This window comes from Nicotiana sylvestris, chromosome 5, assembly GCF_000393655.2.
Source record: "Nicotiana sylvestris chromosome 5, ASM39365v2, whole genome shotgun sequence".
Taxonomy (NCBI): domain Eukaryota; kingdom Viridiplantae; phylum Streptophyta; class Magnoliopsida; order Solanales; family Solanaceae; genus Nicotiana; species Nicotiana sylvestris.
In genome coordinates, this window is record NC_091061.1 from 139512861 (window position 1) to 139525329 (window position 12469).

At 36.9% G+C, this 12469-nt stretch overlaps 1 protein-coding gene across 1 annotated transcript in view; it reads right to left on the reverse strand.

Moving 5' to 3' along the window:
- Positions 1-2706: 2706 nt before the first annotated feature.
- LOC138869393 (uncharacterized) overlaps positions 2707-12469 on the reverse strand; it is a 54816-nt gene continuing 45053 nt past the window's right edge. The window contains exons 4-5 of the mRNA XM_070147007.1: positions 3162-3358; positions 2707-2853 (exon numbers count right to left, since the gene is read on the reverse strand). Coding sequence (XP_070003108.1) covers positions 2707-2853; positions 3162-3358 — 344 coding nt within the window. The remainder of the gene's footprint in view (positions 2854-3161; positions 3359-12469) is intronic.

Below are 12469 nucleotides of genomic sequence, written 5' to 3' on the forward strand. Positions count from 1 at the left end.
ACAACATATAAAGAAGCAAAAATGGGGAGAACGGGACTATAACTTATGAAATGACCGGCCTGGTCGTTACATGTACATAGTTGTAAGATTCGTGGCAGCTTGTATGAGGAAGTGAGAAGAAACATGAGTTTGTTATTGTTAGGAATAGTTTAATTACAGTAAGTTTTTTGAATGGAAGTTTTTTGGATCATGTAATGTTGCACTGATGTAATGTTATATTTGATGAAGTTATTAGACACGACTTTAGGTCTATTATGCATCCAAGTAGCTAGTTTATTAATGGACCTAGTGTCTATTACGCAACCAAGTGGCTAGTTTATTACTAGATACATTGTTAAGTACGCAACCTCTAACTGCCTGTTGTATTACAAAAAGTAAGTGATAAGGAAACAAAATTACAGCATCGATTGTTAATCGGCAAAAAGTAGTTTCACTACTTAGAGGTAGAGGCAAATATCACAGATTACTACAAGTTCATCAAAAATGAATTTGTCCCATGACCAATACAAACAAAAATTACACCGATAAAATTAAGAAGGATCTATCCTTCCCTTGAAGATATCCACTGCAAAGTTTTCCTTGAACAACTCCATTCGCTTGTCATTAAGTTACACCAGCAGTATATCAGTTAGGAAAAAGTTAATGACCTTCACTGCTTATGCTCCACTACTTTTACTACAATAATCAAAGAGACAATTAGTTATTAAAGAAACCAGAAGAATGAGTAAAACATAATGGATGAAACATTTAATTTACCTTTACTAAATGGATGTATCATCTATAATACGCTCCTAGGATCATTTCTTTGTAAGCACATATTGGGTTAAATCTATAAACTAGCCAGTTTTCATCAAAATTCTATGCATCATGAGTGCGAGGGGTTGTACAAGTTCTCCTAGTTAACTATCATCGTACAAACTGATATTGTTATTGTAAATTAAAATCAAACCCTCTACCAAGTGGAAAACAACAATCACAAAATACTTGTTATTAATTTGTCACATACAATACACCACCTTCCTTGCACCACTCCACAGCCCCAGGTTTTGGCATACTTCCTTGAGGAGATAGATTCACAGGTGTAAGGCACAAGTCATGGAAAGCATCAACTATCAACAAAAGTCCAAATCCTTTTCCTCTTTACTGGAAACATCCTTCATCTTATACCATGCAGTACACATGTTGTTTCATAATGCAATATCCATAACAACATAACTATGGGTATAAAGGTGTGGGCGTTTTATGTTTCGTACACACATCAATGCCAAAAGTTCCTCAACATGCTAAATATTATAAAAACTGTATGTGAAATATGGAGCTACTAAAAAAAGAAATACACGCAGTGATTAAGGGACTTATAAAAATAAAAACGGATGAGTTAGCACAGCACAACTGCTCAAAAAACCTCCAACAATAGCTGTTAATCAAGAAGTTTTTTGCAAACTTCTCCTTCTTGTTAAACCATTCACATAATAATTTCTTATCTTCCTTCGCAACTTGTTTGGGTACGTCTCTTTTTAATCTATTTCAGCTTCCTCATCTTTCTTGCAAAAATTGGAGCATTCCTCAATCCGCTTTGCAATCTTATAACCTTGTATCAAGGTGACTCAACTACTTTAGAAGGGCTCTCATTCTGATTTTACATCTCCCCAAGGATCTTCAAAAAATTGTCTAATTTGTCATTCACAACCTTCAACTAATTTGTATCACTTGACTAAGCATTGCATATTCTTCATGGTCCTCCTCTACCAATAGCAGAAAACCACCAATTAGTGGTGAACCAGAAATATTCCAATCTAAAGGGTCATCATTAGAAAAGTTAACTTCATCATTAGTCTCTAAGTTCACTGCACCAGGTGACTTTTTAATTGCAGTCACCAATTCCAATCAATCGCTAGCTAGTCAATTATACGATCCACTACCTTATCATGGTATGGTACCAAATTCTTTATTTAGTCCATATACATCTCACATAGGATAGGAATAAGGTAAGGGTGCACCTCCTGAAATATAGAATATATAGAAGTCAATAGACAAGCAATACAAAAAAAAAATAGACTCAAGATCTATGATAATCTCCTACTTGGGTTGATTTTAATCTACTGGTGGAGTGTTATTGTACTCCCTATCTTACTACACCAGGGTCATTATCTCTCTTCTTAAAGGGACTCCAATCAGGGTCAGATGTCACTTTCTTGCAGTGCCATCTCAACATCCTTGGCAGCAGCGTCAGTACGACCTTTGATTTCTCGGCACTACAACCAAATAGCGGAATTTCTTCATACGCCCATGCCTACATTTTTTCATGAACCAAAAAATATTAATTTTTCTCTATAGGAAATAAAATAATAATACTCAACTGCAAAGAAATTTTGAGAAGACTTTTTTAATACTTACCATGAATGTCCATAGGAAGTCGTACATGGCATAACTAGCCGATCTGGACTTTTTGCTAGAGATTTTATTTTCCTTACTCTTGCTCACATATGATCTGTATATTGGCAACATGTCCTTCTTCAAGTATGAAATCATAAGCTCAAAACACTCCTTGCCCCACGGATATTTCATATAAACTTCCAAGTTGTTAGCCACACCAATTCACTTTTTATCGATGTGCTATGTTATCCCTTGCAAGCAAGACTAAATGGACAAACCCCAACAACGCAATCTTAAACCTCTATTTGTGTCAAACCTCTTGCACATCAACTATTTCAAAAGCATCCATGCTTCCACCACCATCTTGCTATACTGGCAAAGTTTGTTGCAGAATGCTTTGTCATCATCCATCTCTTTGTTCATTTCTTCTTTACTAGGTTTGGCACCAAAGTTCAATCCAGTCATCATAGTAAACTCCTTCAATCCAAAATGAACAGGCTTATCTCCCACTAAAAATCATAACTCGCGCTTCGTCGCGCAATAAATTTGGCAAATCAATATAGAATGGACAAGCTGTCTATTGAACTGTGTCCAATGCTCAGAAAGTTTCGCAAACTATTCAAAACAACTACTATTAAAAAAATTCATCAATTTATTATTCTAAATTTATCCTTGAACTCATACAATAAATTGATCCTAAACCTCGTATTGATCTTGGTCTGAAAACGTCTATACTTTCTTAGAAAGGTCCTGAATTTGTATTTAGATACGTCGGTCGCCCTTACAAACACAGGAATTGACATAGCATCCCGGTCACCTTCAACTACTGCATGTGTTTCACTTTCCAATCCATTTTCATCATCTTCAAGTTGTTCATCATCTTCTTCTTCTTCTTCTTCTTCTTCTTCTTCTTCTTCTTCTTCTTCTTCTTCTGATACATCTTCTTCTTCTTCTTCTTCTTCTTCTTCTTCTTCTTCAGCATCTTATCAACCTCCTAAGTAGCATCATCACCATTTTCATCATCCTCTCCACCTAAAGCTTCATCATCACTGTCCTTTTCTTCTTTGATAGTTGTTTTTCGGAAACCTATTCTTCCATTTGAGTTTGTGCTGAGTTTACGTCCAAGTTTTCTTCCTTCTCCTCATCAATACCCTCTAATTCTAAGCTCCTTAAAAAAGATTTATTGCTAACATGTATGTCCTCATCAACAAATCTAGACCTTGATCTTGTTCCTTTTTTACTAGTAGACTTTGATGATTCTTTATTCTTTTTTCTCTTATTATGCTTGGAATCTCATCTTTAGAAGTATCTACATTTTATTTCTTGGTATCAATTTCTGAAGGCTCAACATTCACTTTACATGATGCATCTTCTTGTATTTTTGCGTTTTCTTTCCTAGTTGGAGGCTTTAAAGGCTGTGCAATGTAACGATCTGACCGGTCATTTTGAGCATTTGTATCTTATTCAGCTGTTCGAAGTCTTGTGCAACTTCATAGGATATATTATGAATTGTGTGAATCGTCGATTTTGGTTTTCAGGTGATTCGAGATTGATTCGGAAAAAAGATTCTCATGTTAGAAGCTTTAAGCTGGAAAAACTGACCAAGTTTGATTTTTGTGTATTTGACCCTGGATCAGAGGTCTGATTGTTTAGTTAGGTCCAGATGGTGATTGTGGACTTGGACATATGCCTGGATTTGCATTTGGGTGCTTCTTGAAGTTTTTGGCATTAATTGGCAAAAGTTGGCAATTTGGAGTTTTGGAATGTTCTTAAGTTTACCGGAAGTTGACTTTGATGATATCGGGTTCGGATTTTGGTTCCAGGAGCTGGAATAGTTTTGTTATGTCATTTGGAACTTGTGTGCAAAATTTGAGGTTATTCCGAGTTGATTTGATATGGTTCGGCACGAGTTTTGAAAATTGAAAGTTCAAAAGTTCATTAAGTTTGATTTGAGGTGAGATTCGTGATTTTGATATTGATATGTGTGATTTGTGGCCTCGATTAGGCCTGTGTTATATATTGGGACTTGTTGGTATGTTCGAATGGGGTCACGAGGGGCTTGGGTGAGTTTTAGGGTGGTTTCAGATCATTTTTTATTGGCTTGGAGTTGCTAGATTCTGCTATTTGCTAATGGCTTTGTTGTTCTTTATGATCGTGAAGAAATGGTTGCAATCACGTAGTTATTTATGGAAATGGGGAATTTTCTTCATCACGTTCAGGACATGACGACCACGTTCGCTTAGAGTTGGGGGAAGTCTTCTTCGCGTTTACATACGAGAGATTGATATCGCGTAGTGTGGGCTAGGAGCTAGAACTGGAGGTCTTCTTCATAGTGTTCACGTAGTTAGAGCTGCGTTGAAGTTCTGAGCTAGCTATGACTCGCGTTCGAGAGAATTTTGCCGCGAAAGCAAAGTGTAATCTAGTGACAGTCGCATCTGTGCTTCGTGATCGCAAAGGTATTCTCACGATCGCGATAAGTATTTCTGTTCAGTGGTTATAAGTACTCTATTTCGGACCTTTGAGTTATTTTATCACATTTTAAGTTGGGAGCTCGAATTTGGGCAATTTTGGAGGCAGCTTTCACACAAAGATTGGGGTAAGTATTATATACTTGGTTTTGATTATATTTCAGGAATCTATCTCTAATTTTTGCATTTGGATTATGATTTTTAAAGAGAAATTGGAGGTTTTTGTCTAAACTTTTCTAAAGTAAAATTTTGAATTTTGAACGTCGATTCAAAGTCAGATTTGAGTGAAATTAGTATGGTTGGACTCGTAATTGAGTGAGTTGTCAGATTTTATGAATTTTATCGAGTTCCGAGGTGCAAGCCCGGGTTAGAATTTTTGGTTGACTTTGAATAAATGTGTAAAGATTCGATCTTTGTCGATTGGATTTGCTCTATGGAATTATTTGATGATTTTGAGTTGCTTTTGGCTAATTTCGAGCTGGTTGGAGGATGATTTGAGCGGGATGTCACTTCTAGTGTATCGATTTGGCTTGTTTGAGGTAAGTGTCTTTCCTAACATTGTTGGGGGAAATTTTTCTACTAATTGCCATTGTTTGCTACATGCGGGTGATGCATATATGAGGTGATGAGTGTATACGCATGTGCCAGGGTTAATCATGCTCGGGGGTGAATTATACGAATAATAGTTTACTAAATAGGAAATTAAATGCTAGAAAGAAAGATTTAGCTTATTATAACATAATTAAAATTTGATGAATTTTTGTGAAACTATTGATGTTCTTAAATCGGTCATCATCAGTCTTAATCACTAATACATCGCTACGCCCGTTATTCTTAAGATATTGGATTCTATACTTGAGTTGAAGATCAATATTGAGACTTGTTGAAATACTTGGACAATAAGGTTCTTAAGGTTTATCGAATTTTTATTGATTTGATGTTCATTTAGAATACTCATTTAGTAACTCTCTTTGATGTTATTTATGCTTCCTACCTTGCTTGTCATTGATATGTATATGCTTGGTGAGGAAGAGTGTAAAGCACGAATGGTGATACGATGCCATTGACTATACATTATCATGTGAGGAAGAGTGTAAAGAGCGAAGGGTGATCTCGTGCCATTGCATATACATTAACATATGAGGAAGAGTGTAAAGCACGAAGGGTGATTCCATGTCATTTCATTTACATTACCATGTGAGGATGAGAGTAAAAGCACGAAGGGTGATATTGTACCATTTCAGTTACATTATTATGATCCCATTTTCATTATCATGTGAGGATGAGAGTAAAAGAATGAAGAGTGATGCCATTCTAATTTGTTTACATTATTAGATCCCATTTACATTATCATGTGAGGACGAGAGTAAAATCACGACGGATGATGCCATTCCATTTCATTGACATTATCATGTGAGGATGAGAGTAAAAGTACGAAGGATGATGTTGTGCCATTTTATTTACATTATCATGTGTTCATGGAATGAATGGTGTTTTCGTGCAGGTGAGGGTGAGGGACATACATTACGTTGTGATATTTTTTTTTCCTTGTGTATATATTTATGCCTTTACCTTGAGCTATTACTGTTGCACCTATGTTCTCCATATGACTTGTCGTTGTTGTTCTGTTTTTGTCCTCTATCTCAATTGTTGTTGTGTTGTCCATGCCTTCTATTTGTTGAACTTGCAAGTATCATATTTTCCTTCTTGTTTTTATATCTACATCTATGTTGTTTCCTATTTGTTTCACTTTCGTATAAGCCTTCTACCATGTTAGTTATTCATGCCTTCTATTTGCTAGCTCATGAAGATCATACTTTCCCTTTTGTTTGTTATAGGTACCTCTAGGTCTTTTACCATGTTAGTTAATGAAATTTATGTTCCTTTTTCCTAACTACTGTCATTACTTCTATGCCTTTTACCTAGTCTGTTACCGTTGTCCATATGTACTACCTTGTTCGTTATTGCTACCTGTGTATTTCCCACCTTGTCATAACTCTTATGGGCATTCTTTCACCTAGTTGGTACTGTTATATGCATATTTGGTGAGGATGAGATAAATGCATGAAGGGTGTCACACCTCCTTTTTCCGTACCCGAGAGGGTACAAGGGAGTTTTTTCCAATTAAAGGACAATCGAAACGGGATTGATTTGTTTATTTCAGAGTCGCCACTTGGGAGTTTTAGGGTGTCCCAAGTCACCAATTTTAATCCCGAATCGAGGAAAAGAATGACTCCATATTACAGTCTGTGTACTAGAAATCCGGATAAGGAATTCTGTTAACCCGGGAGAAGGTGTTAGGCATTTCCGAATTCCGTGGTTCTAGCACGGTAGCTCAACTGTTATATTCGGCTTGATTATCTGATTTTATACAAATATGAACTTATGTGCAAATTTTAACTTTTTACCGCTTTCATAATTGTTATTATTATTTTCTACAAGGAATTGCAACGTTGTGAAAATATATCCCGAACCACGTTACAATCAATGTACCCGTGGTCGTCGACACATTTTGACTCTATTGAGATTTGGATTTGGGTCACATCAATGTGCACCCGTGTTTAAGAAGGTTAAATTATTAAAGGTGCGCCTAAAGCAACTAGCGTATTGTTATTTTGGGAAGGCCGTAAAATTCGCTAAACGGCCTGTCCCGAATTCTAAGTATTTTAATATATACATTTAGAGGGCCCCGCAGCTTGTGCATTTTTGTTTGTCGAGGCTCGTCTCATTTTTATTTAAAAGGATAAACCTACAGTGACTATATTTTCCTATTAAGTTCGTCTCTAAAATAAAAGAAAATCTCTTAATTAATTACATGCTAAAAACGTAACTTATTAATTATTAGTTTACGGCTAATGCGAATGGAAAATTGCGACCGAGTTTGTACAAAGAAAAACTGCTTTCATTCTATATTCTATTATTCAATAATACTAAAACGTGAGATTGACACACCATAATATCAAAACAGATTAACTATTCTTTGATTAATTTAAACTAACATTATTAGATGAAGAAGTTATACATATGTGACATCGTTACTAATTTAATCAATCAACTACATTTTTATACAAAGAAAAGAAAATTATATTCAACCACAAATCTAAACAGGAGGAATTCAACAGGAACAAAGCCTGATTAATATTTCATTTTTGCTTCAAGCCGAGATTGTACAAATGTGTACCTGGAAACAGCAGTACAAGAACAAAAGAAGGAGAAGTCAGCAGCAGTAATAACACAGCAACAGCAGATTCAGCAACACCGCAAACCAGTACAGTAGGAATAGCAGAAAACCCAGGAGACTATAAACGACTCCAAGTATAGAGAAGAAGTAAAAGGCAGGAAGGTTCTGACTATTTCAGATCTTAAGCGAGGCAATGAAGCAGTAACTATTCTTTTTCAACTTCAAAACTCTCCAAAATGAATTCTGCCCCTGTATATTCAGTGTATCCAGAATGTATATCGGGTGTATACTTCTCACTCCGCCCCCTCTTTTTTTCTTCTCTCTATCTAGTTTTTCCTCTTTTTTTCCACCCCTTCTTTCTAAATTTTCGAAATTTTCAGATTTGTTTTTTATTATTTTATTATTTTTTTAATTAAAAGAAATCTCACTTACAAATTGCTTTTATTTTTTTAGAAAAAGAAATCCCACCTTTATTTACTTTTATTTTTAAAATTCCAACTTTAATTACTTTATCTTATTTAAAATCCCACTTTTTATTTTTTTAAAAGAGAATCTCACTTTATTTAACTTTTCTTTAAAAAACAAACCACTATCTTTTCTTTTTCTTTCAAAAATGCTACTTTCAATTACTTTAAATTTTTTAAATTTTCAGATACCTTTATATTTATTTTTTAATTCCAACCTTCTTTTACTTTTAAATTTTTTAAAAATTCCACAAAACTTTTTATTTTTTTTAATTTTCTACATTCTTTTACTTTTTTAAAAAAAAGAGAATTTCACCTATTTTTACTTTTATATTTTTTTTATTCAATACTTCCCTTTTTCTTATTTATATATTTTTTTTAAATCATTCCCGAAATTATTATATATTTTTTTAAAAAAAATAAAAAAATAAAAAAAATAAAAATAATATAATAAAAAAACAAAAAATAAAACTATTAATAGTGATAATTCACCTTTTATTTTTTATTTTTTTGGTTTTGTTTTGTGTTGGACAAAAATGAAGAAGGGGTGTTGGGTTAATGGAGCGGACCGGGTCGACCCGGTTTGAAGTGGACCGGGTCATGGGGAAAGTTGGGCAATTATTTGGGCCTGTGGTTTGAAATTGAAGAAGTGGCCCAATCCGATTTTTCTTTGTATTTTTGTTCTCTTTTCTTCTTTTATTTTTCTAAAACTAAATTATAAAAGTACTTAAATTATTATTAAGAACTAAATTAAGTTATAAAAGCGCAAATTAACTTCCAATAACAATTAACGCACAATTAAGTAATAATTAAGCATAAAATTGTTCATTTGGACATTAAATGCTAAAAATGCAAAAGATGCCTATTTTTGTAATTTTTAATTTTTGTAAACAAATTTAATTACTAACAATTGTAGAATTAAATCCTACATGCAAAATGCGACATATTTTGTATTTTTTATTAATTTAACAAATAAACATGCATAGACAAACATACAAATAGTTACACAAAATATCACAAAAATTGCACACCAAGAAAAATTATTTTATTTTTGAATTTTTTGGGAGTAATTCTCATATAGGGCAAAAATCACGTGCTTACAGCTGCCCCTCTTTGCCCGAAGACACGAAGGGTTTTCGTGCAAAGATAAAGCGAGCGATTTTTGCCCATCCGAGTACTCCGTGTGAAGCATTTTTTGAAAAAGATTTGACCGAACCTTTGCTTCAAAGGTTTCCTACATATCCTGGGCTAAACAGGAATCAGGTCAATGTAGTTCGGGAAGTTTTTGGTAGCTGGGACTACCGTGGGACTGCGATGTTACTGCTGTTGCATGCTGTTATCACTGCTTACCGATCTCCTTGTTACACCGTGCTTAAAAGAAAACAAGAAGCTAGGCTAGACTAAAATTTGTTCTTGTTGCCTTGCTTTCTTGTCGGCTTGTGTTTCCTTCGGTGCTTTTCTTCCTTGAATTTTGGAATGATACTGGCCCTTTGCTTTTCTGAATACCAGTTTTCATCATTTTGCTCGGTCCGCTGGGGACATGGCTTTCTTCATCAAGCTTTTCGGCGGTTCCTCTGGTGGGTACGGCTTTCTTCATCAGACTTGTTATGCTAGGCATGATTTAATGTTCACCAGCTGCTTCTTTCAAGACGCGTCATTTCTTCCTTTTGACTAATGCGCCTGAATTTGTGCTGGGACATCTTGTTGCAACCTTCTGTTTCCCGGTGCTGGGGATTTTTATTGTTTCCTGCTGGGGATTCTTGTTGTAACCCTCTATTTTATTGTTTTCTGACTTGATCTTGAAATGTATGCCTCTATTATATGGGCGGGCTCCCAACTTCAACGCTTGTAATGAAAAAGACTGAATGTATTCCCGCATTATACTGGTGGGCGACCTAGAACATGAATGTATTCCCGCATTTTACTGGTGGGCGACCTAGAACAGAATGTATTCCCGCATTTTACTGGTGGGCGACCTAGAACAGAATGAAAGGACAGCATTTTACTGGTGGGCGACCTAGAACAGAATGAAAGGACAGAAATGTATGCCTCTGTTATATGGGCGGGCTCCCAACTTCAATACTAACTTAGGAGGAAATGCCTCTCCTATGGGTAAAACTAAACTTAGGAGGAAATATCTCTCCTATGGATAAAATAAACTTTAGGAGGAAATGCATCTCCTGTGGGTAAAACTAAACTTTAGGAGGAAATGTGTCTCCTATGGGTAAAACTAAACTTAGGAGGAAATGCATCTCCTATGGGTAAAACTAAACTTAGGAGGAAATGTGTCTCCTATGGGTAAAAGTAAACTTAGGAGGAAATGCATCTCCTACGGGTAAAATGAACTTAGGAGGAAATGCATCTCCTATTGGTAAAGGCGTGGAATGTATTCCCTTGTTATAAAGGTGGGCGCCTAAAATATGAAATGGACAGACAAAAAGTATTCCTCTCGTTATACAGGTGGGCGCCTGGCTTCAACAACAATTTAGAAAATAAAATCCTATTCGAGGGCGGATGAACCCAGAATATCCTATTCGAGGGCGGATGAACCCAGAATATCCTATCCGAGGGCGGATGAACCCAGAATATCCTATCCGAGGGCGGATGAACCCAGAATATCCTATCCGAGGGCGGATGAACCCAGAATATCCTATCCGAGGGCGGATGAACCCAGAATATCCTATCCGAGGGCGGATGAACCCAGAATATCCTATCCGAGGGCGGATGAACCCAGAATATCCTATCCGAGGGCGGATGAACCCAGAATATCCTATCCGAGGGCGGATGAACCCAGAATATCCTATCCGAGGGCGGATGAACCCAGAATATCCTATCCGAGGGCGGATGAACCCAGAATATCCTATCCGAGGGCGGATGAACCCAGAATATCCTATCCGAGGGCGGATGAACCCAGAATATCCTATCCGAGGGCGGATGAACCCAGAATATCCTATCCGAGGGCGGATGAACCCAGAATATCCTATCCGAGGGCGGATGAACCCAGAATATCCTATCCGAGGGCGGATGAACCCAGAATATCCTATCCGAGGGCGGATGAACCCAGAATATCCTATCCGAGGGCGGATGAACCCAGAATATCCTATCCGAGGGCGGATGAACCCAGAATATCCTATCCGAGGGCGGATGAACCCAGAATATCCTATCCGAGGGCGGATGAACCCAGAATATCCTATTCGAGGGCGGATGAACCCAGAATATCCTATTCGAGGGCGGATGAACCCAGAATATCCTATTCGAGGGCGGATGAACCCAGAATATCCTATTCGAGGGCGGATGAACCCAGAATATCCTATTTGAGGGCGGATGAACCCAGAATCCCAGAATATCCTTTTCGAGGGCGGATGAACCCAGAATATCCTTTTCGAGGGCGGATGAACCCAGAATATCCTATTCGAGGGCGGATGAACCCAGAATATCCTATTCGAGGGCGGATGAACCCAGAATATCCTATTCGAGGGCGGATGAACCCAGAATATCCTATTCGAGGGCGGATGAACCCAGAATATCCTATTCGAGGGCGGATGAACCCAGAATATCCTATTCGAGGGCGGATGAACCCAGAATATCCTATTCGAGGGCGGATGAACCCATCTTCAAAAACTTGGAATTGTCTTACCTCCGACTGTCTTTCTTAGAATCGTGTTGTCTTGCTATCTCTTAAAACTTGAATTGATTTCCTCGTTCCTTCGAGAAAATTTTCGACAAATGGCAGAAAATTTTCTGCCCCAGTGTTGGTGCTTTTCCTTGTGGCATGTTTTTTCGCCATTAACAAGATTTCCTTTTCCTGCTTCAAATCAAAGAAAATTTGTTAGTTTTAACACATGGTGAGTGGTCGTGCCACTCCTGCTGGGGATGGTTTTTCCCTTTCCCTCTTCCCCGCTCTGTGCTTCATTACGCTATCAAAACTTGCTGGGGATGAATTTTCCTTTTCTTCCTTCCCCACTCTGTGTTTGCGACCA